General features: G+C 55.8%; 2 protein-coding genes across 4 annotated transcripts; one reads left to right on the top strand and one right to left on the bottom strand.

Moving 5' to 3' along the window:
- The first annotated feature begins 3,122 nt into the window (after positions 1 to 3,122).
- On the top strand, positions 3,123 to 12,028 carry GLMP (glycosylated lysosomal membrane protein). Its single transcript, XM_084613852.1, has 6 exons — positions 3,123 to 3,255; positions 6,221 to 6,478; positions 7,067 to 7,255; positions 8,531 to 8,749; positions 9,635 to 9,912; positions 10,418 to 12,028. Exons 1-6 carry the CDS (start codon positions 3,163 to 3,165, stop codon positions 10,584 to 10,586), a joined length of 1,206 nt encoding a protein of 401 aa, XP_084469978.1. The 5' UTR covers positions 3,123 to 3,162; the 3' UTR covers positions 10,587 to 12,028.
- Positions 12,029 to 12,872: 844 nt separating this feature from the next.
- Positions 12,873 to 23,847, bottom strand: LOC311512507 (uncharacterized protein). 3 transcript variants are annotated; one of them, XM_084613732.1, is made up of 3 exons: positions 23,635 to 23,847; positions 17,945 to 18,352; positions 12,873 to 14,117 (listed from the first exon to the last, which is right to left on the bottom strand). In XM_084613732.1, the coding sequence occupies exons 1-3, from the start codon at positions 23,720 to 23,722 to the stop codon at positions 14,098 to 14,100; spliced, it is 516 nt and encodes a 171-aa protein (XP_084469858.1). In that variant the 5' UTR covers positions 23,723 to 23,847; the 3' UTR covers positions 12,873 to 14,097. The 3 variants fall into 3 exon arrangements, with proteins under 3 accessions (XP_084469858.1, XP_084469857.1, XP_084469859.1); XM_084613731.1 differs by lacking the exon at positions 12,873 to 14,117 and adding an exon at positions 14,772 to 17,363; XM_084613733.1 differs by lacking the exon at positions 12,873 to 14,117 and adding an exon at positions 14,772 to 17,288.
- Between the last annotated feature and the right edge of the window lie 3,512 nt (positions 23,848 to 27,359).

Here is a 27,359-nt window from a genome sequence, read left to right as displayed (position 1 = left end):
CCTTCCCTGGATCTCAAATCCACCTTCACACACCCTTTGCACAGTTGCGGGGTGCTCTTGTGCTTTCCCATCCATCTAATCCTCCCCTTCTCCTTTCCAAGACTGACTCCCTTCCCTTCTTTAAATTTCACCTTAAAACCCTCCCTTTCTCCTTCACTTACAGCCAAAGTGTCAAGCAGCATGTGTGAGTGTGCCTGAAGCATGTCAAGAGAAGAGGGATTGCATTGTCAGAAGTGTTAGTATGTTCTCTCTCTCTCTCCCGCCTTTGGATGGGGCACACAAGCTCCAAGTTAAAGGCAGCAGGGGGAGAGGAGGCTGTTCAGGGCTAAAACTGTCTTTTTTTTTTTTTTTTTTCCTTCCCCATTGACTCATAGACTTTAAAGCCAGAAGGGACCATCATGTTCATCTAATCTGACCTGCTGTATGTTGCAGGCCACAGAACATCACCCAGCCGCTCCTGTAAAAGACCCCTAAGCTCTGGCTCAGTTACTGACATCTTCAAATCATGATTCAAAGACTTCAAGTTACACAGCATTCACCATTTACACTAGTTTAAATGTACAAGTGACCCGGGGCGCATGCTGCAGAGAAACCCCAGGGGCTCTGCCAGTCTGACCCAGGGGAAAATTCCTTCCCCCCCCCCCCATCCCCTCCCCTGCAAATCTGGTGATCAGTTAGACCCTGAGCATGTGGTCAAGACCCACCAGCCAGACACTTGGAAAACAATTCTCTGTTGCAACTCAGAGGCCTCCCCAGCTAGTGTCCCCTCTCCGGCCATTGCAGATAGTTACTGCTGGCAGCCGCAGATCAGCTACATACCACATTGTAAGCAGCCTCCTCCTACCAGCCCCGCCATAAACTTATCAAGCTCAGTCTTGAAGCCAGTTGGGATTTCTGCCCCCCCCCTGCTCTTCTTGGGAGGCTGCTCCAGAACTTCACTCCTCTGATGGTTAGAAACCTTCATCTAAGGTCAAGCCTAAACTTCTTGATGGCCGGTTTATAGCCGTTTGTTCTTGTGTCCACATTGGTCTTAACTTAAATAACTCCCCTCCCTCCTTGGTATTTATCCCTCTGATGTATTTATAGACAGTAATCAGATCTCCCCTCAGCCGCCTTTTGGTCAGGCTAAACAAGCCATGCTCTTTGAGTCTCCTCTCATAAGGCAGGTTTTCCATCCCTTGGATCATCCTCGTTGCCCGTCTCTGAACCTGTTCCAATTTGAATTCATCTTTCTTAAACATGGGAGACCAGAACTGTGCACACTATTCCAGATGAGGTCTCCTCAGGGCCTTGTTTAATGGTACTAACACTTCCCTGTCTCTACTGGAAATACCTCGCCTGATGCATCCTGGGACTGTAGTAGCCCTTTTCACAGCCGCATCACATTGGTGGCTTACAGTCATTCTGTGATCAACCTGTACACTCACGTCTTTCTCCTCCACTGTTGCCGCCAGCTGTTAAGTCCCCAGCTTATAGCAAAAATTCTTGTTGTTAGTTCCTAGGGCATGTCTTTGCACTATTAAATTTCACCCCATTCCTATTACTCTAGTTTTCAAGGTCATCCAGATCGTCTCAAGTACCTCAGGATCTGGGCCAAAGTTCCTGCAACCAGAACGTAGGCCTTACCTACACATGTTGCTTAGTGCACGAAGAGACGGTGCTCATATACTGTGGGGATGATGAGCGTGGTATAAGAACCTCTGTAGAATAGAGCAGACATAAGTTGCACCCATTTAACTATAATTTCAAAAATGATGTAGCTAAACCAATACAAATGCCCATGTGGACATGCTTAAGTCAGTTTACAGCTCCCTAAGAGCAGTTTAGCTTGCATTAGTTTCAGTAAAATTAGGGCCACTTCTGTGTGTAGACAAAATGGTGTTGTCCGTGCATGAAGCTGAATGGAATAGTCCTCACATGCCCGTAGAGAAGCTGATCTACAGAGACTCCTTTGCTGTTATGCCTTGACAATGAATAGGTGGCTGGTGGACTGAGACCACTGTCCAACACTGTGACCTTGTCTCATTGTTTCCTTGTGCTCCCCTGCCTGGCTGTATTTACCTGGGGTCTCTTGCCTTATACTTAGATTGGAAGCTCTGTGGGCGGGGACCATTTTTTTGTGTTTGTACAGAACTTTGCACCATGGGGTAGGCTCCTAAGCACTGCTGCAATGCCAATAATACATAATAATAGGTCATGGTAATGGGAGACCATTGAAAGGGGAGATGTGGGAAGTTATTAGAGAGAATAAGTCCCCCCCTTTCTCCCAATAAAGGTTGTATTAAATGCTTCACAGCTCACCCTCAATTTGTGTTGCAGCTACGGCGTTTCTGCCGTGGAAATCTTAACAGAACGGAGGCACGGCAGCAAGGTCAGTGTGCTTGTCTTTTGCCACCCGTACATGGTACAGATCCTTCCCAGAGGTGGCTGCATTTCAGAGGTGGGGGGAAGGATCCTTGCAGATATACAGCGTCTGTCTACATTGCACATTGCGCCCGGGCTCTGCCTCACGTTTGAGCCAAAGCCCCCCCCCCCCTCTTCCTTCTGCAAACAAATCAGTCTGACTCCAATCAGCAAGGTTTCATGGCCTGGGGCCTGGGACCCTGCTGGGTGGGGGGGTTAGAGCCCGAGTCCTGCTGCGGCTCGGATCCGAGCCCGGTCATTCTGCAGCGTGGATGCCGCTCAAGCGGCAGACCTGAGTCAGGAGCTCTGCGTAGTGCAGTGTGGATGCAGTAGCTCGGTCAGGAGAGCCAGGTCCAGCCCAGGCTTACAATGCAGTGCGGATGCTCAGGTGCGGTCTTGGAAACACCCAGTCCACGAGCTCGGGTCCCCAGACCCGGACTTACGATGCACGTAGGCCTAGACCTTGGGCCTTGTGGGAGGCAGGCTGGCTGTGGACCAAGCCCGGGCTCAGGGCCCTAGCGAGCTGGATCAACGCGCTTTGGGATGGCAGAGGTCGACTAAACACCGGACCGTTAACTTTATGCGAGTGAGCGGTGAGAACAGCCTCATTTGGGCTACTCCCCCCCCGCCTCCTCCTCTTCTCCCCCCTCCCCTCTTTTCAGGCGGCGGCTCCTTTAAGAGAAGGCAGCCCTGCCCCTTTAAGGGGGGGACGAGCCGGGCGGGCGCACGTGAGGCGAGAGTTGCAACACAGTAACCAGCATGCCGGCGGGAGGCCGCCTCCTGCTCCCCGGCCTGTGGCTGCTGGGGGGTCTCTCTCGCCTGCTGGCGGCCGCGGGGGGCGATCGGAGGCAGGTGAGCGGAGGGGACCCGGGGGCTGGGCTCGGCTCCTTGGCCGCGGAAGCGGATTTAGTGGCTGTGGCCGCGTCTGGTGTCGGGCCCCGGGGACATTCCGTGCAAAGAGGGGAGCGATCAGCCGGCGGCGGCGGCGGCGGGGGGGGGGCTCTGCAGGCTGGGCTGGGCGGTGGTTTTGTTTTTGTGGGTGGCTGATTGGATTCATGCCATTAGCTCTACCTACGTCCCGTGTCCCCCCCCCCCCCCCGCGCTCTTCCCCCGGTGTTTCTCTCTGTGCAAGTCTGCGACCGCCCTGCCTTCCCTCTGGCTGACTTTGGGGTTCGCTGTAGCCTCTGCCGAGTCCTAGAAAGGGAACGAGCTGCCCGGCCCTGGGGAGGAAGCCGGGGTGCAGGGCGAGCGCTGGCTCTCCAGGAAGCTGGCTTCTTACCCTGGCCCACCGGCTCCTACTGATCCTTCCCTATAGCTGGGCCAGAGACAAGCCCAGGAGTGAAATAAACCAGAGGCCTGTAGCTTGGAAGCCCCAAATAAGCACCTTGAAGAAATGGGGGTGTGTGTGGGGGGGGGGCAGAATCTCCCACATGCTGAAGTTTGGATCTGGGCTCAATACCCCTCTCTGGCTCCGAGGGGTCCTGTAGCCTTAGGGGGCCCTTTCTGTGAACTGGGGTCTGGCCCAGTGTGGGGGGCTGGGGGGCTCAGAACCCTGCTAATGGCACCGCATGGGGGCCTGCCCAGTAGTAACTGAGGGTGTGCCCTCAGTGGGGAGACTCTGCAGAGAGAGGGCAGGGAATGCCTGGCTCGGGCAGACCCCTGTCGGCCCTCTAGGGGGGTCCCAGCAGATCAGTATGGCAGTGAGTGCTGGGGGGACGTTGTCCTGCAAAAAGAAAAGGAGGACTTGTGGCACCTTAGAGACTAACCAATTTATTTGAGCATGAGCTTTCGTGAGCTACAGCTCACTTCATCGGATGCATGCCGTGGAAACTGCAGCAGGCTTTATTTATACACAGAGAATATGAAAAAATACCTCCTCCCACCCCACTGTCCTGCTGGTAATAGCTTATCTAAAGTGATCATCAAGTTGGGCCATTTCCAGCACAAATCCAGGTTTTCTCACCCTCTTTGCCCCCCCCCCCACACAAACTCACTCTCCTGCTGTCTTCTGCAGTTTCCACAGTATGCATCCGATGAAGTGAGCTGTAGCTCACGAAAGCTCATGTTCAAATAAATTGGTTAATCTCTAAGGTGCCACAAGTCCTCCTTTTCTTTTTGCGAAGACCGACTAACACGGCTGTTACTCTGAAAGTTGTCCTGCAAGTATCTGGTCTGTGGCTGGAGTGGAGGTCGTCTGTTCTTGGGGCATATTCGTTCCTGTGTGTAGTTAATGAATAACACACACCCTGGTGATCACGGCCAGCTATCCGCCCTCTCTTCTCAGCACCCTCCTAGTTGTCAACAACCGTCTGCTCTCCCCAACAGGCCTCTTACTCCTGACTCATGGGGGCATGACACTTGCTTAGAGAGTTTCTGGCTTTCCCTGACATGCCCTTTCGAAGCAGGAAGTGGAACTGCTGAGCTGGTTCCTTTCTAAACCTGCAGGCTCCGGGCTTGCAACTGTGGGGCATCTGCTTCTGCAAAGCGCTCTGGCTCCTTGGGACTTTACTTTTTAGTTTGATCAAGCTTGGAAGAAGGGAAACCCCTTCAATCTGCTTTACTTAATCCTGCCTTGGGGGGTGGAGATGAACTAGATCACCCCTTGAGATCCCTTTCCGCCCTACATTTCCGTGGGTCTAGGAAACACTGGGTTTGTCCCAAAATAACTGTTCGTTAGGGGTGCGATTTATTTTAACTTCTTTGATTTTCTTTTTTTAAAGCAATATAGTTACACCAGTACAACCCTCCCAGTGTGGCTGCAGTTATGGTGTACAGTTGTGTACTGGTGTAAAGGTGCCTTGTACTGGTGTGACTTATTTTCCCTTCTCCTAGAGGAATAGCTATACGTAATCCCATTTATGCTGCTTCCACACTTGTATGGCTTCAGCTATCCTGGGATACAACTTCTTTGTGGGTTTTGACAAGGCTTCATGATATGCCTGGGGAGTGTGTGTTTGTCTGTCCCGTGTAATCCGAGCATTGAAGCGAGGCCAGCAGCAAACCTCTTGATTCTTCTCCTATTTCCCCTGCATCAGAAAGAAACTGAAAATGTATGTCCTTCCCTTCCCTTGGTGGTTGACGTTCTGCTCCTTTTGGTCAGACACTTTGGCCGAAGTGAAGCACACAACAAAACTAGAGGCTGCTCAATGATGGGAGCTCTGTGTAGATGGCTTGGGTGATTCGATGTGTCTCTTCCACCTCTTAACATCTGGAGCCTTGTGTGCCAGACTGACGATATCTGGGGCAAGCCTGATGGAATTAGGAGAAACCTTCTTGAACTGGGTTTAGTACCTGTGGGGTCCACTGTATTCAAAATGCAGCTGTGTGTGTTACAGTGGAATTGTACCTCACTCCTGTAGGAGGAGCAGGAGTGAAGCCCTCTCTGCCGGTGAAGGATGGCCTAGTGGTTAGGGAGCAAGCCTCAGGTCTCCCAAGCCTGGGTGCAATTCCCAACTCTGCCCCAGACTCCTTGTGTGAGATCAGGCAAGCCACTGAGACTTGCTGGGCCTCAGTTTCCCCCGTCTGAATACTTCGCTACCCCACAGGCGGTGTGTGAGACTGAAGACCGCAAAGGTTTTCTCATGCCTAGATGCTGTGGTAATGGGTCCCAGACAGGTCGCTAAGACGTTGTATGGCAGCTTAATGGGCCCATATAATGCAGCGCTCCAGATCCCCGGTGGCCCGAAGGAGTCCAAGACTGTCTAAACTTGTCCTGCTGCTGCCCAGCAGGGCACGTGCTGAGTGGAGTCTAATGAGCTCAGGAACGGTCTGTGTGAGTTAATAACGCCCTGCCCGCTCTCTGACTCCCACCGCCCAGGTGACCCTGCAGTACATCCCTGGCTCGAACAGCTCCTCCGCCAGCCTCCTGCACGTGCGGGCTGTGGGCCGGAACGACACCCTGCACTACGTGTGGAGTGGCATTGGGGCGCCCACCGTGCTGCTGGTCTACACCCGGAGCGAGAGCAGCGCCCTGCACGTCAACTGGACCAAGCTCCTCTCGGCCTCCCCTGCCGGGGCCATCTGGATCGAGCCGCCCGGCAGCGTCGTCTACTCCACCGCTATCGTCTTCACGAAGGTCAGGGTGGCGGTGGGGGGGGGAGGCTGGGTCAGAATCGCAGGGGCTGCCCCAGGAAGGAGCCACCTACTTAGCTCCCGGCACAACTGGTCCTAGAAGGTGGCGTCCAACTCTGCCATGTAGGACATCCGGCTGCCCTCCGTTCGTGCCCGTTTGCTGCCGGGTAGGGGGGGGAGAAGAGCTGTCCCTACACAGCCTTCTCCAGTGCGCTGTCCCCCATCCGTTTCCCGGGGTGGGGCGGGGGCACACCCACCACTTCCTTTGGGGTGGGAACCCTGCTGTGGTTGCAAATTGGGAAACTCTGCTGCCTCTTAGTCTGTGTGCTGTGCCTTGAAATGTATGGCAGGAGGCAGCTCCTTTCTGGGGAGTGGGGGGAACAAGCCCCAGTGAGCATGCAGGTGGGATGAAAGGAGCGGGAGGGATTTGCAATGGAGGGTGCCTCCCTCAGTAGTCAGGTGAAATAGGTGAAACGTGCCTGGTGCCCTGCGTTGCCGAGGGGCTGGGGTCAAGTACGCACGTGCATGGTGGTGGGGGGTGTTTAAAGTCTCTTCCCATGCAAATCAAGGCCCCTCTCCCTCCTGCTTCCAGGTGTTCGAATACAACGGGACCAATGCGTCGGGACTCTCCAAGGGGCAGGAGGAGCCCTTCTACCCCTCCTATGACCTGGCTGGCTTCTCCTGGCAGATCGTGAACCAGACGGCCTTCATGGCGAAGTTCCAGGGGATGAACACCGTGGACCCTGGGGGGACTTCCCACAATGGCACCATCTCCTTCCAGGTGAGGCAGCCCTCCCCCGCCTCGCGTCCTTCCCAGGGGAGGGGTCTGTTGCCGCTAGCCGACCAAGGATGTGACCCAATGTCCATTGAAAGTGAAGGGAGGCTTCCCAAGAGCTCTGGATAGGGCCCCTTGGGCCTTCTCGACTCTACCCCCTGTGCCATTGGATATATGCCACACGCTCTCCTGCTCTCTTACCCTCCAGGCACCCCTCTATGCACCTCTCCTGCCCCCCGCTGGGCTCTCCGCTGCCTCTCCTCTGTTGCTGTCCACCCACTCCCTGTCCTTTGCTGGTGCTCTGGTCCCCTTCCCAGCCCTGTTTGCATTCCCCAAACAGCATTCTTCCCCCTACACACCCAGACATATATACCCTTCCCCTCACCTCTTCCTGATCAAGTAGGGGAAAGGGCCTCCTCCCTGAGCTCACAGCAGGACCATGGTTAGGTGGGGCTATGTTGGGACCTGCTTCCTGACTACCAGAAGCCACACGCCGACTCCGCCTCCCCCCCCCCCATTATATCCCTCTGGGAATAGAACCCCGGAGTCCTGGCTCCCAGACTCCTGCGCTGTAGTGTGAGAGCATTTCCCAGAGGATGGACCACTCCTCACTGGTTCCCCAGTGGCCCAGCAAGACCCAAGATTTCTCTGACCTTCTCCCAGCCCCCAGGACTATTTGGAGGAGGTTCGCAGGGCTCATAGATTAAGGAGACGTGGGGTCATTCTGATCCTCTGGTCGAACCTCCTGTATAACACAGGCTAGAGAACCTTGCCCACCAATTGCTGCATCCAGCCCATAACTTCTAGGGGAGCTAGCATGTCTCCCTAAGAAAGACATCCAGGCTTGACTTAAAGGCTGGAAGAGATGGGGAATCCTCCAGGGCCTTAGGTGCATTGTTATTCCAGTGGTAACGCCACTGGGCTGGGTAATCTGGCACAGTTTCATCACTGGAGGCTCCTGGTTGCTGTCGGGCATATGGAGCTACAAGGGGTGTCGTGACGAGTCCCCCATATCCTTGCTGTAACACTTGTGTTATGGTAGCACTGAAATTGGCCCCCCTAGTGCTGCGTGCTGAACAGACACGATGCAGCCCCTGTCTGAAAGAGCTGACAACCTGAATGGACAAAGGAGGGTGTGAGGGGAAACTGAGGCGTGAAAAGGGGACGTGACTTGCCCAAGCTCACCCAGCAGGTCAGTGACAGCGCTGGGAGCAGACCCCATGAGTTCTGAGTCTTGGCCCGCTAGACTGTGCTATTCCTCTCGTATGCCTCTGCCTCCAGGTGACTGCCTACGAGGAGGGTGGCCGGGATGGCCCCCTCCCTCGCCTCCTGCACACGGCCAACAGCTCCAAGGTGGAGTTCATCATGGACAGCGTGGCTCCGCGCGGCAACAAGTCTCGCTTCCTGCTGGAAGTGGTCACGGTGGAGGAGAAAGGGGGGCACAAGAGGCTGCAGTCGGTGCGGTCCATTGATGATGAGTACACGCCCACCATCTTTGAGGTGAGGGCTAGGGGGTGCTATGGTGCTGAAAGCCATCTAGCTGCCTAGACAGAGGCTGATTAGGAGCTCAGATACCATGGTAATGGGCACCATGTAGCAGCTGATATAGAATAGAATGGGGAGGGAAGAGGCTGGAGTAGGCGTGAATGTGACCCATGCTGGAGGTGTCCCATTCTAATAGCTGACGCATATATTGAGGATAAGAGTCTACTACCAGTGACAGCGAGTGGAGTTCCTCCTTTAGCTCAAGTGGCAGAGGTGCAGGCCCTTGGTGCTACATGTTGCTAGTGACCTGAAGAGGTTGTGATGTTGGCAGGGGAGGACATGCAGGTTTAAGTCCAGCTTGGCTGGAAAACAAAACTTCCTGAGAAACGTTGCTTGTTTGGTTTGGAATTTTGTCTTTGGAGACTTTCCCGGCTGCTATAATTCTTAAGCTTCAAAGGTAAAGGTTAAGGTTAGCAAAGGGCCCTTCGCCTAATATTTGTTCCCACGGTGTTTTGTTTATGGCTTCTACAACCTGTCTGTGCTATTCAGGCTCTTAAGGGAAGTTTCAGCTTGTGGGGGGAAATCCAGGCACGAGAAAGTGAAGTCACTTGCCTGAGTCAATGCCAGAGCTGGGAAAGGAACCCAGGAGTCCTGGCCCTCCGCTTTGACCAGCAGAATGTGCTCTCCTGGGTTCTGTCCTTGGCATTGGAAGGAATCCTGGCTCTCAGCCCCCCCTTGCTCTAATCACTAGATCATGCTCCCTCCCAGTGCTGGGGACAGACCCCAGGAGTCCTTGATCCCAGCTCCCCTGCTCCAGCATGAGAACAGTTGGTCATTATGCCCTTGCTTCGTCTGCCTTCTTAACGTGTTGCTCTCTCTCCTCTGTCTGGGTGGGGGCAGATGGCCCAGCTGGTGTCCGAGCCCCGCAATGACAGCGTCGGCCCGAGCTTCTTCCAGTGGAAGACGACTGCGTACGGCTCCAGGGATGCCAGCCGGGAGAACGCCATCCGCTGTCGCTACTACCCCCTGCAGACGGCCAACCGGACGCTGCCGGGGCCCAGCATTGCGCACGCCTACTTCGGGGAGGGTCTGGGCCGCAGCCACAGCATCGCCGCCATCAATATCTCCTTCAGCGGCGAGGACGGGGAGGTCTACGCCGAGAAGGGCTACCTGAGCTGGTGAGTGGTACCTTCCTTCTGCTCCCCCTGCCTGTCTGAGTGGTGTCTCCCCGCCCCCCCCCCAGCAGTGCTGTCTTCTACCCACTACCCTGCAGAGTGCTAGGTGCTGCCCATGTGCATGGATGGGTGCAGCCCCTGCCCTGGAGAGCTCCTGGCTGAAGGCCTCTGTTTGACTCTCGTTGCTCCCTGTGATTGGCTGCTGCTGCCCCACTCCCCCTCCCGACAGGCCTGTGGCTTGGAAAGGTCAGTCACTGAGCCCCATCTCTGCCTGCCCTCCAAGTAGCTTCCTGTGTCCTCCGCCACGGGCTACTTCAAACTCCACCCCACTATCTCTGCACAGAGGGGAAGTGACTGGCCTGCAGTCTCCCAAGTCCAGTGCCTTAGCCCCAAGGCCATCCTCTGTCCCCGTTCCCGGGAGGAAGGAGGCTATGAGATTCGGCTGATTGGCCCAAACAGGCCTCTTCATCGCTGGCTAGCCTCTTCCTTTGCTCCCTGCCTCCACCAGGTCTGCCTTGCTCGGCTTCGGCACGCCCCCGAAAGACGCCTTCTCTCCCCTCGTGATGGCCATCGTGGCTGTGGCCCTGGGCACCCCCGTGGTGCTGCTGCTGGCGGGGGCCCTCGTGGTGCTGTTCGCACGGAGGAAGCGCCGTTCCCAGTACGAGCCCATCAACTGACCGACGTGGGCAGGACTTGGAAACAGCTAGTGCCGGCCCCGGTTCTCTTGCCGGACCCTTGGGCTCTCCCAAGGCTCCTGAAGTGGCTGCTCCTGGGAACTTATTTATTAACTGCCATGGTTATGCATCCTCTTCTCTCTCGCTCTCTCCGTGGTCCTGACCCCTCGCCAATCCAGGCTCAGAGGGGAATAGTGCAATGATCTGCAGTGCGACCTCTGCACCCTGGATCCTGGCTCTTCGGAGCTTGGCATGGTGGGGTGGGAAGGAGACCTGGCCTGTATTCATAACTGTTCGGCTGTCTGATGCCTTGAGGATGGACTGATCCATTTCTCCCTTACTGCTTCTTAAAGTCTTTTAGAAGCAGTATCTGGCACTGAGGTTCTCCAGAGGGGCTCTAGAATACATTCCAGGGCAGGGCTGGGATCCAGCAGGGCCTGCCAGAGAAATGTGTCTCGTGGGGGGTGGGGGCGGTCAGAAGCATTAGCAGTTTCTAGTCCAGTGTCTAGCTTCTCCCTTCACTCCACCCATCAGCGCACCTGACCCGGCATTCACAAATGCAGAACCTTCCCATAGGGCGCTTTGCAAGGTGCTACCCAGCTTCTGGTTTCTAATCACTGCTCTTGTTTTAAACCAGCCAGTGAGGGATTGTGGCTCGGGGGGCGGGGCCGGTTGTGTTCACCACTGGGAGAAATGATCTTCTGTCTCCTTAAAAAGGAGAAACCACTAGTCGCCTTCTCCCACAAGGAGACATCAGGGGCTGGGTCACAGAAGGCAACACGCCTTTGCTGTATAAATCACCAGCTTGTGAGCTGATCAGCAACCTACCTACACCCCCCATGCCACCCACTTGAGTGTTCGTAAAGTCCCCGATTCCCTGGAGGGAGAAGCTGGTGTCTCACAGCTCTAACACTCGGCCGTATGCTCACCAGTGAGGCAATCTGCTGCCCGTGAATTCGAACCGTATCTGGGACGGCGAAAAGGTTGCCTTTCGCCAATAGGGTGGAGGCTTTTCAGAACGAGCTAATGACTTTGGGGTGCGTCAGTGTTAGGTGTCCAACGTGAGCCCCCTCAAAAGGGGCCAGATCTTTTGTCAGTGGGTTGGTGCTTGGCCCTGCCTGCAAAACGGGGCCTCTTCAAGTTGTGACTGGTGATTTTTTTTTTTTTTGGTCACCCTTTTGAAAATCTTGGCCTGAAAGGTCTAATTCTGAGTGTCCAGCACTCCCCCAGCTTGCAAGTTCCAGATCCCACTGTTGTTACACCCTTACTCTCACTCTGCTGAGTTTGCTCAGAGGAGCCAGCTCTGAATGTTACTTGAAATCTCACCCAGCGCCTCACTGTGCTCTATTTAATTCACTCTGTGTTTTGTGAGTTGGTGGCAGGTTTTCTTCAGATGTTTCTATCTTTGATCTGCCTTTTGGACCAATTAAAGAATATTTTTAAGACCTCTGTGCCTTTCGGTGGCTTTGTACATCTGTAGGGCCAGGCTGTTGGTACACGTATATTCGAGTGGTGCCTGGGACCCTGGGCTAGCTGCTGTGTGAACACCGAAGTAGACAAATCCCTGCCCCATGGATTGAAATAAATTGTCATGTGTCCTGCTCGACCAGGACAAACCATTGGGGGCAGCAAGACCCAGTGGTCAAAGGTCATTCCAGCTTCATTGCAGGAACGTCCACCTGGGATAATGGTGAAGATAGTAAAAATTATTAAAAGGGAGTAAGTCTTCACTGATTTCCCTATTGAAAGGGAAATGAAATCCTGGTTTCTTTTCTCTAGTGCTGAACGGGGCCTCAGCTCTCTGGTGGCCTATTTTAATTCAACTAGTTTTACAGTTGAGGGCTTCTGGCTCTTGTGTGGGTCACAGTGAAAAGCCAATCCCGTAAGATCTCCCAGGTGAACCCGGCTTGGCTGGTGCCTACATGGCAGACCAATAGAGGAACTGGTCGTGGCTGATTTGGTGTGGTGGTCTGATGCAGTGCCCCCGCTGGGGGTTAGGTGGGATTGTGTTGCTAGAGGGATATCTGCTCAGTGAAATGAATTGCCCCAGGTCATTTTAAAGATCAAAGATGGCTTTTGGGTACGAGGGCAGCCATTTAAAGTTAGTGTCCCAGCCAAATTCCAGAGATTTGGAATTTACCTTTCTCCCGCAGTCTCAGTTGGCACCAGATGTTGCTCCCCTTTCTGGCTTACTCTTTACTGTTTCTGTGCTACAGTGTTCCGCCCCAGAACCGGCTGCATTTCCCCAGTGGAAGAAATAATTCCTCGGTCACGCCAATCTGTTTGTGATCAATTTTTAATGGTTGCCAAATAGCTTAAGGTGCCAGGTAGCAGAGTAGCAGCATTTCTCTCTGCCTGGGTTTGATCTACGTTCATCCTGTTGCTAACAGAGCAATGTCTGAGTCCGCTCCCCCCTAGCAAGTGACAGCAAGATGCTGGAGAGTAGAGAATCCAACTGAGCCTGGCCTAGCTGCTGGCTCTGGGCCTGAGAGAACTGGTGTCTTAGCTGGTACAGGTTATGTCCAGATCTCAAACGAGGCATGGGTTTGCCAACTGCTCTATTAAGTGTTATTTAGTGCTATCCTGCCTGCCGTGTCACGCGAGATGACCCAACCTCAGAGAAACAGGTGAGTTAGCAGTCACGTTGGCTTGGGTAAGGTCCTAGAGGGTGGGCCCAGTGTTTGAATCCAAACTCTATGGCTGCAGGGTGGTTGGTTGAGAGTTTCTGGTCCAATTCATTTCTAATATAAACAGTTCTTGCCTTTATGACAAGGGATTAGTTCTGGCTCTATGCCTCCAGCTGTCTTTGGGGGGGGGTTGGGGACTGTCTGTGATGTATTGCACACAGGCCTAGAAGTGTAAAGGGGAGCAGAGAGAGCTTTAGCATGGACGGCACTGTCCCTGTCTGGGATGAACTTGTCCCGTCCTCTCCAAGCTAATTATTTAATGGGACAACGGTCTGCTGTGTATATAAATAACAGTAATAACCTCTAATGCTATCTCGCTGTTTTCACCAAAGGAGTTCAGTGTCACTATCTCCACTTTACTGATTGGGGGGTGGGGGAACTGAGGCCCAGAGAGGGGAAGTGACTTGCTCATGGTCACCCAGTAGGCCTCAAGCATTGCTGTGACAGCATGGTGCAGATATGCTCTAGTGATGAAATCCTGTCTTCTGGTACCACTCACGCTGAGTTCCCAGCAGCCAGGGTTTCACTGCAGGAGCCTGGGTGCGGTTGCACGGCACTGTAGACATGGAGTGTCTAACCTGTGGGACTTTCTGCTTCAGGACTCCAGCTGGGTGATTCTTAAAAAGACAGGATTGTGTGGTGCTCGGTTCCAGTGTTGGTTGCAGATCAAATCCCCCACACTTGTGCTGAGCGTTCATGGGCTTTGGAGCTGAACCTGCCACCTTTGTGATGTTTCTGTATCTACGATTCTGGGCTAAAGCAACCCCAACCTCTTGCTGCAGGGTTGCAAGCCTGAAGGAGTCAGGAATTCCACACTGCTGGTGGTTTCATCTTCCTCGGGCTGTTCCTGCAGATGAGACCAGACCAGGAGCCTGTTGCAGTTTGGATGATTTTTTTTTTTTTTTTCCAGGCTGCTTGGAAGAACGGTGGGAAGAAACCTTTTCCTGTTGGGAAATGGGGTTTCACCAACACAACTTTCAGCAGGAAAATTTAAGCACTATCTGTATCTGCCTAAGCTACCGTGGTGCTTCCTGCCCTTGTTCTCCCTAAGGAGTCCCTGACTGGACTATGTCTCCCATGATACACTGAGCAGCATGAGACTGCAGTGGTTCATGGGAAATGTAGTCTAACCAGTGAACTGAGCCCACAGGCAAGCATGAGTCCCAGAACTATAACTCCCATCAATCATTGCAGCCTCTCAGGAAGGCAGAGAGCTTAATATCAACCCGCAACAATTAGACACTTGCAAATGGGAATTTTTTTAGAACTCTTTAGACTGGATACTGAGATAGATGGACCATTGGTCTGACCCACTATCCCCATTCTTATGTTCATGAAAAGTTTTGAGACTGTTTTTCACCCAGTTCAGCCTGGAAACAGATACAGACATACTGGAATTTCCTGCAGGATAGAAAGCCTGATTATTTTTTTTAAATCTGCTCCGCTCCTTTTATACAAGAACTTCCAGGTAGTTCAAAGTGACTGAACCAAGTTACACAACTTACGAAAGTAAAAGATCCTTTATTTATTTATTTTCCCCACTGACATAATGCAAAAGCAATCCCTCCCCTACTTGCTTTCTCTTAGGCCCCCATCCAAAGCCCTCTGCAGACAAGGGGAACTCATCTGTTACTGACACGCGGCGTTGGATTGACCCACGTCCATCATTACCCCCTCCTTGGGGAGAACCATTCACCCTTGACAAGAATGTGGCAGCTGGTGTATCGCAAGTGACGCGTGAACAAGAAAAATACATTTGAGGCAGGGCCTAGTAGCCCAAAAAAAAAAAATCCTTTGAGGCTGTGGTAGGTGCCAATTCTTTCCTGCATATGAAATGCCTCTCTAAGAGGGAGGGACAGCTCTTCGTACACAACACTGGCTTGCCTGCCTGCAGCTTGCGTAACACGCTTGCACAGGAATGCATGGAAGCCTAGGCTAGGTTTTAGCCCCTAACTTTTACCAGGCAGGCTGTGAGATCAGTGTTTATAGGACAAATATTGATGTCTCTTTAAAGTGTGGTGATAGACCCAGGCCAGTTGGGTACAGCAGAGTCGTAGAAGGCAGATATACTGGCCACTGGATTAGCAGTTTTCTGTTCCCTAACTGACCAGAGCAGGGGCTATTCCAGGCTCAGGAGAACACCTGACTCCAATTAACCTGCAAAGAGTCAGGTGAGGTCATTAAGGTAATATGAACACCTGACTCTAATTATGGCCCTTCTGATACTATAAAAGGGCTCACTCAGTCAGGCTGAGGAGAGCCAAGGGAGAGGAAGTGCAGCCGAAAGGCTGGTTAATGAAGACACCCTCAAGCCCTCAATAAGGGTGAAGAAGCAGGAGAGCTGTGGGGAAGTGGCCCAGGGAAATGTAGCAACTCTGGCAGTGAAAGGTCGGCTGCCAACAGCTGCTACCATTAGGGCCCCTGGGCTGGAACCTGGAGTAGAAGGCAGGCCCAGATGCCCCCCAACCCGCCGCTACAGAAACATCTCGTGGGAGGGGAAGACAGGCCCCTGTCAGGACAGGAGGCAAAACTGTTCTGGAATAAGCCCTTAGGGACAACAGAGACTGTGGGAGTTCTCTCACCAACCTCCTTGCTGGCTTATGATGAAAAGGGCTCAGTAGACTGTAACCCTGGCCCTAGAGAGAGAGGGGCTACGTGGAGGGTCACAGTGAGCCACTGAGGCTAGCATAACTCGCCTGGAAGCGTGGGACCCACAGGGCCAAGGTCGGAGCTCTGCCAGAGTGTTTATATAAAAAAGTGGAGAGCTCTTTTTAAAAGAACAGAGTTGGCTAAAACCAGCCTTTGGAAAAACAAATGTTGGCATGATTGTAAGCAGTAGAATTTTGTTTCAATGCTTTAAGGCTGCAGCTGGTGCCTTCTGTACCCTGCAGGTTTTTCTCTAGCGCCTCTCAACCATAGGGTGGAAGCCCAGACACACCTACCCCCAGGTAGATGGCAAAGACCAAGATTTGCAAAAGCGATAAGGGACTTCGGGGTGGGGGGAGGTGCTCATTTGAGCAGGTGCGATGGGGAACAGGGCAGCTGCGCGGTTTTCCCATTCCCACAGGACCTGCAGCCTGGCACTAGTGTTCGTTCACAAACAGCGCTGACGGAAACGCTTGGACGAGGCTGCTGCTGGGTGGCAATCGCGTGGGTGCCCAAAGCTTCGGGGGTACGAGAAGATCACCATTGATGGATGTAGACTGAACAGCCAGGCAGTCTTAAGGACCTAGCTAGAGATTGCATGGTACTTGATCTGCAGGGAGGCTACAGAATTTGCCCTGAGGAAGGGGAACACAGGAGAGGGAAGACCATGACCAGCAGGAGCTGCTGCAGGGACGGAATGACAGAGGGGAAGACGGGCAGGGTGGAGAGAGAGAAGCAGAGATCGTAAAGGGGATCCTGCTTTCCCATTGAACACCCAGTCTGAGACCTCTTTAAAGGGGCCTGATTTTCAGAGGGTGCCTGCTTGATCTTTTCTGATAGTGGGGGGCCTCTAAGGGGACTCAGACAACCTAAAACGCAATTAAAAAAAAAATCTTAACCTGAATCCCCCCCTGCTTCTGGCCAAATCAACCTCCTTCCCTAAATTGTCCCTGTGAAATGCACACAGACCATAACAGGCTCTGCGGTGCTGCTGTGTTCCAGCCCAGAGGTGGCTGCATTTCACTGGTGCCCTGCACCTGTCTAGAAGAGGTTGCAAAGCTGCCATTGATTTTGCTAGAATGGAGGATGGGCGGGAAGTCGAGCACTTGGAAGACACAAAGGGCTTAGGTGTGAATCTGGAAGGTTTCAGGGGTTCTGCTGTGGGACCCTCTAGCTTGGGTTTATTCTCCACCATTCTAAATGCTGCGCCCTGGAGCATGTTAAGGGGAAAGTGGTTAGTGTCCCCCATCGCGTAGGGAGTATCGCTGGGACGCTGAACGGCGGGTCGCTACTCCAGCTCGGAAGGACGTGGCGGCAGGGAGGAGAGAAGCAGGTCTGAGGCATGGCTGGCCCCGGGGAAGAGATCAGCTCTCTGAAAAGGGGTGAGATGGACAGGGTTAGGCCAGTGCCCACTCTCCAGTCTCAGGATCCACTGCTGCATTGGTTTCTGAAAGAATGGCAACCAGGTCTGTTTAGTAACCGCCCCTCACTTTTATCTAGTGCTTTCCATCCCGAGAGCTCAAAGCCTCTTACAAAAGAGAGTAAGGATCATTAGCCCCATCTGTGTAATGAGGAAACCAGCACAAAGAGGGCCCTAAAGGTCACCTAACCTACCAGTGGAAAAACAGGGAACAGAACCCACATCTCTCAAGTTCCAGCCACATTACTTCCCTCTAAACATCTCTAACGTCGTCAAGAGGAGTGGGGGGGAGAGGGCGAGGGAGTGGCTGTGCTGTAATTAGACTCCTCCCACTATGCCAGACTAGCTAGTTCTTACTGCTGAAACGATCAGCAGTGAAACAGCTAACAAGGACAATGTATGGGGTTTTGGTCAGTAGGTTTCAGAGTTAACGACCAATTATGGGAGCAGTTCTCACCTCTCCTACAGCTAGCATTTCAGGCAACCTGCAGCCTCACACAGTAGCCTTAAGGGCTAACCCGGGGACTAGGCTACTTGAACTGCAAGGTGGGGCTGATTGTATGGGGAAGCGGAGCCTAGGGTATCCAAACTGGCGTGATATGACTTACCCATGCAGGAGGCCCTAGGAGATGGGGGCGCGCTGGCTGGTAGCAAAGGAACATCTGAGGAAGGTACTACAGGTAGCAAGGCAGACGCCAAGTTGCTGTGCAAAGGCGACTCTCCCATGCTGCTTAAACACATCTGCAGATACTCCCCGGACAGCATCCCCAGCTGGCCTGCCTGGTGCTCCAGGGATGGGTGAGGGCAGGGTGCTGGGTTGCAGCTAAAGGTCTCGGCTGAAGGCACCTCCGGGGGTAGGATCTGCTCCAGCTTGGCAGCTGTCGGCCTGGCTTCTGCAATGTCCTCCTGGGAGGACTCCATGCTTTCTTGCGGGGGCAGCTGGGAGGGGACACCGGAGACCAAGTTAATGGAAGCCCAGTGCCCCACCAGCTTCTGGGATGGGTCCAGCCTGCTATCTAAGGAGAGGGAGAGCGAGAGACCAGCATTGGAAAATGAGGGCGACAGCCGCATTATCTTTTTGATAAGCATCATGTGTACCTCAGTTTACCTGCTTACTATTATTCTGTGTGACTGTGTGGCATGAAATCAAAGGCGGCTGCTAGCGGGGAAGCAAGCAGGAAACGGAACAAGGAGGGAGACAGAGAATACCAAGGGTCCTTAAGAAATCAATGGGGGAGCTACTAATTGGGAAATACCGACCTGGCCAGTTTCAGCCAGGCTAACAGGTTTATTTTTCTCAGGCCCAAGCCTAGGGTCAAACCCAAGCCTAGGGTCAAAGGGACACTAACCTATTAAAGACCCCCAACTAGAGAGGAACGGGAGGGGTTAGCAGCTTCTCCGGAGAGAAGGAAGGAGGTTCAAGTCAGGACTCCTGGGTTCCATGCCTGGCAGGGGGGCAAAGGGAGACAGGACCTGTGGGTATCCCTACCTCTGAGAAGCAGGGTGGACGAGTGGTTAGAGAAAGGGGGGCGCTAGAAGTTAGGATGCCTGTGTGGTTATTTGCATTGCAGTAATATCTAAAGGCCCCTGCCCCACGGTGCTAGGTGCTGCACAGACTCATAACAAAAAGACCGTTCCTGCCTCAAAAAGCTTGTGAGCCGAGTTCTGTTCCTGTCCTTAGAGAGAGTGGGGTCTAGGGGTTAGAGCATGGGACTGGGAGGCGGGACTCTTGGATTCTATTCCTGCCCCTGGGAGGGAGTGGGATATACTAATCAGAGCAGTGGGGCCTGGGGGTCAGGACTCCTGGGCTCTATTCTTCTCTCTGTAAAGGGATTTAGGGTTTAGTTAATTCAGATTCAGGCAGGGCTGGGGTCAGCACCCTTTCAGAAGTGGTGTGCCTAGTCTTCATCTAGTCACTCGAATTTAAGCTTTCGCGTGCCAGTAACACATTTTAACATTTTTAGAAGGTCTCTTTCTATAGGTCTATAATATATAACTAAACTATTGTCCTATGTAAAGTAAATAAGGTTTTTAAAATGTTTAAGCAGCTTCATTTAAAATGAAATTTCAATGCAGAGCCCCCCCCCCTCCCCGGACCGGTGGCCAGGACCTGGGCAGTGCGAGTGCCGCTGACATTCAGCTCATGTGCCACCTTTGGCATGCGGGCCAGAGGTTGCCTACCCCTGAGGCAGGGTGTGAATTTAAAGTGTAAACAGCTATTCCTGAGTAACTCCACATGTGGGCAAGTCCCTCCTCAGCAGAGCAGTGGGGACCGAGAGGTAGGACGCCTGGGTTCTGCTCGCAGCTCTGCCACTGACTTGCTGTATGGCCTTGGGTAAGCTGCTTCCCCCGTGCCTTGGTTTCCCCCTCTGTACAATGGGGAGAATGATACTGACCTAGCCCTGGGAGGTGAGGCCTTGTTCACTAACGTTTGAGATCTCTGCATGAAGGGCAAGAATAGGAGCTGGTTTGTGTTTGTGACCTAGGCCCTGATTCCCGGGGATCCTGGGCGCTCCCAGCTCATGTGGGGGAGGTGCTGAGCGCCTTCTGAAAATCATGCCCATAGGGCATATACCAGATCTATTTTATTACGGGCCCAATCCTGTCAGGGGCTGGGCCTCTTCGACTCCCCCCTGGAGCACAAGGATCTTCTTCAGTGCCACACTCAGGGCTGGATCCAAAGCCCACCTGGGTCCCAGGGGGAGCCTTTCCAGTGATTTTCATGGGCGTTGGATTGGATCCTTGGTGCCATGGGAATAATAGCAGGCAAAGAGACAGAGGTGTAGGTCAATATTGACCCAAGCTCCAGCCAGACCAATGCAGTGGGAGTTGCAGCTGAATACAGTTTCCCCATTATCCGTGAAACAATTAGTGCTGTTAGTCACTCACTACTCCAGTTGTGAGAGAAGGCCTTCCACACACAGACACACCCCACCCCACATCTCCTCCCTCCACCCACAGAGACCTCCCTCTCTCCTGCTCCACCTCAACACAGAGGCTGAAACACAGCCAGTTAAGCGGGTGCTCACCTCCCCTGTACACCTCTCGGCCAAATTCAGGGGGTGCAAGGTGGTCCCAGAAGGGATGTGACTGGGGGGCATTTGGGATGTGTAATTTACAAGCGGAACTGACCGAACAGGCAAAACAATTAACACAAGTGGGGACAAATGAAATAGCCTCCCCAACACCTTTCAATTTGGGTCACAGGCACCATAGCCCACAAATCCATCCCCTCTCCCACAACACACACAACCAGGCCCCAACCTGGGAACCTCCTTCCCCACAGGACAGGATGTGTCCGTTTCATCATAGGGAAGAACCTTCTACTGCGAAGCCAGAGGTCTGACTCTTTTGAGTGTATTTGGTATGGATGGGAGAAGTCTTAGGAAAAGGGTCCCCTGGGGCTGGCAGGGATGGGATGAGGCCATGAGGGTCCCCTGGAGGAGGGTTCCTGGGGCTGGCAGGCAGGGGAGGAAGGTTCTCTGGGGCTAGCAGGGTGGATCTCCTATAGATGGCACGCACGGGACAAAGGTCCCCTCTTGGGCTAGTTGGGGGGCTGTCCCTGGGGCTGGCAGGGGTGGGACCAAGGTTGCTTGGCCTGTGGGGGTCACTGGGACGTGTGGGGGGAGGACTAGGGCCCCTGGGGCTGGCAGGGGGTCCAGGGTCGCTGGAGCAGGGTCCTCTGGGGCTGGCAGGAGAGTCACTGGGGCTTGCAGGGGGAGGGGGCGGGTCCTGGGTCATTGGGGCTGACAAGAGAGCCCTCAGTGCTGGTGTGGGTGGGACCAGTGTCACTGGGGCTGGCAGAGGTGGGAGCAGGGTTGCTGGGTCCTTGGGGGCTAGCAGGGGGGTCCCCTGGGACAGGCAGGGGTGGGGGCAGGGTGCCTCGGGTGGGAGGTAGGAGATGGGAGCAGGGTCTTCTGGGGCAGGCGGGGGGGGGTCCCTTGGGCTGGCAGGGGTGGGACCGGGGTCGGTAGGGCAGGCAGGAGACAGGAGCAGGGTCCCCTGGGGCTGGCATAGGTGGGAGTGGGGTCGCTGGGGCTGGCGGGGGAGGGACCAGGGGCTGTGGGGCAGCAAGGAGACGGGAGCAGGGTCCCTGGGGCTGGCAGGGTGCGTCCCCTTGGGCTGGCAGGCAGGGGAGGAAGGTTCCCTGAGGCTAGCAGGGTGGATCTCTGGGGCTGGCGGGGGTGGGACTGGCGTCCTTTGGGCGGGCTGGCAGTGGTGGGATCGGGGTCACTGGTGCTGGAGGGGGAGGGACCGGGGTCGCTGGGGCTGGCATGGGAGAGTCCCTGGCGCTGGTGGGGGTGGGACCAGGGTCCCCTTGTGCTGGGAAAGGTGGGATCGGGGTCCCTGTGGCAGGCAGGAGACGGGAGCGGGGTCCACTGGGGCTGGCAGGGCTGGGAGCAGGGTGCCCTGGGGGTGGGAGCAGGGTCGGTGGGGCAGGCAGGAGTCGGGAGCAGGGTCCCCTGGGGGTGGGAGCAGGGTCGGTGGGGCAGGCAGGAGTCGGGAGCAGGGTCCCCTGGGGGTGGGAGCAGGGTCGGTGGGGCAGGCAGGAGACGGGAGCAGGGTCCCCTGGGGTTGGGAGGAGGGTCGGTGGGGCAGGCAGGAGTCGGGAGCAGGGTCGGTGGGGCAGGCAGGAGACGGGAGCCGGGTCCCCTGGGGGTGGGAGCAGGGTTGGTGGGGCGGGCAGGCAGGAGACGGGAGCAGGGTCCCCTGGGGGTGGGAGGAGGGTCGGTGGGGCAGGCAGGAGTCGGGAGCAGGGTGCCCTGGGGGTGGGAGGAGGGTCGGTGGGGCAGGCAGGAGACGGGAGCAGGGTGCCCTGGGGGTGGGAGGAGGGTCGGTGGGGCAGGCAGGAGTCGGGAGCAGGGTCCCCTGGGGGTGGGAGCAGGGTCGGTGGGGCAGGCAGGAGATGGGAGCAGAGTCCCCTGGGGGTGGGAGGAGGGTCGGTGGGGCAGGCAGGAGACGGGAGCAGGGTCCCCTGGGGGTGGGAGCAGGGTCGGTGGGGCAGGCAGGAGACGGGAGCAGGGTGCCCTGGGGGTGGGAGCAGGGTCGGTGGGGCAGGCAGGAGACGGGAGCAGGGTGCCCTGGGGGTGGGAACAGGGTCGGTGGGGCAGGCAGGAGACGGCAGCAGGGTCCCCTGGGGGTGGGAGCAGGGTCGGTGGGGCAGGCAGGAGACGGCAGCAGGGTCCCCTGGGGGTGGGAGCAGGGTCGGTGGGGCAGGCAGGAGACGGGAGCAGGGTCCCCTGGGGGTGGGAGGAGGGTCGGTGGGGCAGGCAGGAGACGGGAGCAGGGTCCCCTGGGGGTGGGAGCAGGGTCGGTGGGGCAGACAGGAGACGGCAGCAGGGTCCCCTGGGGGTGGGAGGAGGGTCGGTGGGGCAGGCAGGAGTCGGGAGCAGGGTCGGTGGGGCAGGCAGGAGACGGGAGCCGGGTCCCCTGGGGGTGGGAGCAGGGTTGGTGGGGCGGGCAGGCAGGAGACGGGAGCAGGGTCCCCTGGGGGTGGGAGGAGGGTCGGTGGGGCAGGCAGGAGTCGGGAGCAGGGTGCCCTGGGGGTGGGAGGAGGGTCGGTGGGGCAGGCAGGAGACGGGAGCAGGGTGCCCTGGGGGTGGGAGGAGGGTCGGTGGGGCAGGCAGGAGTCGGGAGCAGGGTCCCCTGGGGGTGGGAGCAGGGTCGGTGGGGCAGGCAGGAGATGGGAGCAGAGTCCCCTGGGGGTGGGAGGAGGGTCGGTGGGGCAGGCAGGAGACGGGAGCAGGGTCCCCTGGGGGTGGGAGCAGGGTCGGTGGGGCAGGCAGGAGACGGGAGCAGGGTGCCCTGGGGGTGGGAACAGGGTCGGTGGGGCAGGCAGGAGACGGCAGCAGGGTCCCCTGGGGGTGGGAGCAGGGTCGGTGGGGCAGGCAGGAGACGGCAGCAGGGTCCCCTGGGGGTGGGAGCAGGGTCGGTGGGGCAGGCAGGAGACGGGAGCAGGGTCCCCTGGGGGTGGGAGGAGGGTCGGTGGGGCAGGCAGGAGACGGGAGCAGGGTCCCCTGGGGGTGGGAGCAGGGTCGGTGGGGCAGACAGGAGACGGCAGCAGGGTCCCCTGGGGGTGGGAGGAGGGTCGGTGGGGCAGGCAGGAGTCGGGAGCAGGGTCCCCTGTGGGTGGCAGGGCTGGGATCGGGGCCCCCTGGGGCTGGCGGGGGCGGGACCGGGACCCCTGGGAGGAGACGAGCCCCCGCAGGCGGCCCCTGGCTCAGCACCCGGCCTCCGGGAGCCGTCCCGGGGGCGCCGCCCGCCGGAGCCCGCCCCTCTCCCCGCTGCGGCTCCTTACCGCGGGGGCCGGGGCTCCGGGCCGCCTTCCGGAGGGCGCTGCGGAGCGGACACGGCTTCCTGCGGCCGGGCCCTCGCTCGGCGGCCATGGCCCGCCCGCGGCTCCGGCGGCGGCAGCTCCCGGGGACGCCGGGGAGGGGATTGTGAACGGCCGGGCCGCTCCCCGCCGGCGGGCCACAGCCCCGGGCGCGGGTGGAGCCGGGCTAGGGTTGAGGTGCGGATCGGTTTGGAAAGGGGGCGGCGGCGGGGGGCAAAGGTGCGTTCACACCCACACGCCAGACTCTGATCTCAGGCGGGGGTCATTCTGGAGTCCCTCGTCCCAGTGACCCCCACAGGCCAAGCAACCTTGGTCCCACCCCTGCCAGCCCCAGGGACAGCCCCCCAACCAGCCCAAGAGGGGACCTTTGTCCTGTGCGGTCCACCCTGCTAGCCCCAGGGAACCTTCCTCCCCTGCCTGCCGGCCCCAGGGACCCTCCTCCAGGGGACCCTCATGGCCTGGTCCCATCCCTGCCAGCCCCAGGGGACCCTCTTAATCAATAAAGTCAGGGCCAAGTTGATCTCAGCTAGGCTGAAAGAAAAGGAGGACTTGTGGCACCTTAGAGACTAACCAATTTATCTGAGCATGAGCTTTCGTGAGCTACAGCTCACTTCATCGGATGCAACAGCTAGGCTGGTGTCAATCTGGATTTACTCCACTTAATCAGTGGATCTGTGATGCTGGTGTAAATCTGAAGGCACGCCACTTAATAGTCAGGGCCAGACTCTGATCTCTGTTACACTGAGGGTAAATCTAGAGTCATTCCACTTAATCAGTGAAGCCGGGGCCACACTGATCTCAGTTATGATGATGTAAAACTGGAGTCGCTCCACTTTAATCCATGACTGTAGGACCAGAATTGGATCTGTTACACTGGTGAGTTACTCCGTTGAAGTCAGTGCAGTGACTGGCTTTACAATGGATTATACTAGAAAATTAGGTCAGTTTAACAGAGGGCATGGCTACACTTGCAGCTGTAGAGCGCTTTGAGTTAAACCCGCCTTCGAAGAGCGCAGTCGGGAAAGCGCTGCAGACTGTCCACACTGACAGGAACAAGCTCACTGGCGTGGCCACTTTTGCAGCACTTGCAGCAGCATTGGGAGCAGTGCATTATGGGCAGCTATCCCACAGAGCACCTCTTCCCATTCTGGCGCTGTGGCTTGTGGGAAGGGGGCAGGGGGCATTCTGGGTCCTATCCCAACGCCCCATGATGCATCAGTTCGCATCCCAGCAATCCCTGTGCTTCAGTCCACATTTGGTGCCATCTTTCAACGGTTTTTGCACTGCGCGCTCTGTCTTCCCTTTCAGTCTGCGGGAATGGAGCCCGAACTGCTGGGGAGTATGCTGACGAGTCTCGCCGGCACGTCACGTTTGGCCGTCGAGTTATCCCTTATGATCCAAAGTGACAGTGAGGGCTCCGACGATGATATCGACTCGAGTAACGCATGCGACACGAGTTTGCTTGGGGCATTCACGGACATGCTCACCACCGTGGAACGCTGCTTTTGGGCTCGGAAACAAGCACTGAGCGGTGGGATCACATCGTCAGGCAAGTCTGGGATGACGAGCAGTGGCTGCAGAACTTTCAGATGAGAAAAGCCACTTTCGTGGGACTGTGAGGAGCTAGCCCCCACCCTGCGGCGCAAGGACACGAGATTGAGAGCTGCCCTGACGGTGGAGAAGCGGGTGGCTATTGCAATCTAGAAGCTGGCAACTCCATACAGCTACCGATTGGTCGCTAACCAGTTTGGAGTGGGAAAGTCGACTGTTGGAATCGTGTTGATGCAAGTTTGCAGGGCCATTAATTGCATTCTGCTCAGAAGAACCATGATTCTGGGTAACGTGCATGACATCGTGGATGGCTTTGCACAAATGGTTTCCCTAACTGCAGAGGGGCGATAGATAGCACGCATATTCCAATTCTGGCAGCAGCCCACCTAGCCTCTGAGTATGTTAATCGGAAGGGGTATTTCTCTATGGTTCTCCAGGTGCCTGTGGATCACTGCAGGCATTTCATTGACATTAACGCAGGCTGGCCCGGAAAGGTGCATGACGCACGCATCTTTCGGAACACTGACCTGTTCAGGAAGCTGCAAGCCGGGACTTTTTTCCTGGGCCAGAAGATCACTGTAGGGGAAGTTGAAATGCCCATTGTGATCCTTGGAGACCCCGCTTCCCCTTTAATGCCGTGGCGCATGAAACCCTACACAGAGAGCCTTGATAGCAGCAAGGAGGGGTTCAACAACAGGCTGAGGCGGTGCAGAATGACTGCGGAGTGTGCTTTTGGCCGTTTAAAGGGCCGCTGGTGCTCTCTCTATGGGAAGCTGGACCTGGCCGATGACAGCATCCTCGCAGTTATATCTGCATGCTGTACCCTCCATAACATTTGTGAAGGGAAGGGTGAATGATTCACTCAGGCATGGAACTCAGAGGTTCAACACCTGGAGGCTGAATTTGAACAGCCAGAGAGCAGGGCTATGAGAGGGGCCCAGGGCGGGGCTGCAAGGATTAGGGATGCAAGGATTAGGGATGCCTTGAGGGAGCAATTTGCAGCTGAAAGCCACCAGTAATATCTGGTGCCCTGCATGGGAGTGAAGTGCAGTGGTTCCAATGTTAGTAGGAATCTGTGTTTGCTGTGCTGACTTGCAGTGCCTGTTTCTTTCCTGGGCTAAGGTATCTTTTACTTTATGCAATAAAGAATGTTTTCAAAGCCAAAAAATCCATTTGTTGAAAAGAAAATCCATTTATTGAAAAGAAACACAACTGCTTGGGAAACACAAAGGGCAAGGGCGTGGGGTGGGGTGGGGAACGGTACAATCACAGGTTATGCGTATGTTATCATACTCAGCCTTCCTGTCTGGAGTGGTGTGCAAGGAGTGCTGCACTTCAGGATGGCTCTACTGCATGGTGGTGGGGGTTGAGTGCAGTGGGTAAGGGTCGTAGTTTTCAGGGCTGGATGGTGAAGCTCCAGGTGTTGGAGGCAGCTGGTGGTGGTAAGAACCCGGAAGTTGGACGTTGGAGGTGACATGGGGGCACAAGGGAAAGAGTTTTGGGACAAGGGCTGCGGGGGCGGGGGAGGTTGGGCACGGTAGTGCTCTGCCTGCATGGCTACGAGCGCCTGGATCGAGTCCGCTTGGCGCGCCATGATGCTTGTCAGCCGCTCCGGGCTTTGCTGCCGGAGCTCCGCGCTTTTGCGCCGGCGCTCCTCCTTCTGCTGGCGGATCCTCCTTTCCCGGTCCCGCCACTCCTGCGCTTTTCGATTTTCATTACTGGCATGCTGCATTACTTCATGCAACATGTCTTCCTTGCTTCTACGTGGCCTCTTTCTGGTTCTTTGGAGTCTTTCGGCTGGTGATAACACGGGCGGCTGAGAGCTCAAGGTTGCATCTGTAAAGGCAAAATGCAACACTTCACAGAGGCAGCATTGTTCACACCAGACAGAGCAATGATTCCCCCGTACTTAAGAGCAAGCACAGTCTACACAATAGCATAATTTGCCCGTCCCAAGGTGAGCGCAGATAAACCCACGGGAGCCCCAAAATGGTGAATAAGCAAAGGGTCAAGGAGGACTGAATCTTTCATGGCTGTACTGTCCTCTGCGCCTTGGGGAGAGCCAACAGCAGCAGGGGGCCCCTACACTGAACACTGTCCCCCCATTTTCCACAGGAGTTCGTCCTGGAAGAGATCTC

Source organism: Lepidochelys olivacea (assembly GCF_965140295.1).
Source record: "Lepidochelys olivacea isolate rLepOli2 genome assembly, chromosome: 24".
Taxonomy (NCBI): Eukaryota; Metazoa; Chordata; order Testudines; family Cheloniidae; genus Lepidochelys; species Lepidochelys olivacea.
The sequence above is the reverse complement of the archived record's forward strand: the minus strand, read 5'-3'. Positions and strand labels throughout refer to the sequence as shown.

Excerpts from the sequence above, each read along its gene's own strand:
- GLMP (XM_084613852.1), top strand. The coding sequence starts at position 3,163 with ATGCCGGCGGGAGGCCGCCTCCTGCTCCCCGGCCTGTGGCTGCTGGGG. Across the intron at positions 8,750-9,634 it reads ACACGCCCACCATCTTTGAG|ATGGCCCAGCTGGTGTCCGA; the intron begins GTGAGGGCTAGG and ends GGGTGGGGGCAG. Across the intron at positions 9,913-10,417 it reads GAGAAGGGCTACCTGAGCTG|GTCTGCCTTGCTCGGCTTCG; the intron begins GTGAGTGGTACC and ends TGCCTCCACCAG.
- LOC311512507 (XM_084613731.1), bottom strand. The coding sequence starts at position 23,722 with ATGGCCGCCGAGCGAGGGCCCGGCCGCAGGAAGCCGTGTCCGCTCCGC. Across the intron at positions 18,353-23,634 it reads CCGGAGCCCCGGCCCCCGCG|ATAGCAGGCTGGACCCATCC; the intron begins GTAAGGAGCCGC and ends CCCTCTCCTTAG. Across the intron at positions 17,364-17,944 it reads TCCTAGGGCCTCCTGCATGG|AAACCAATGCAGCAGTGGAT; the intron begins GTAAGTCATATC and ends CCATTCTTTCAG.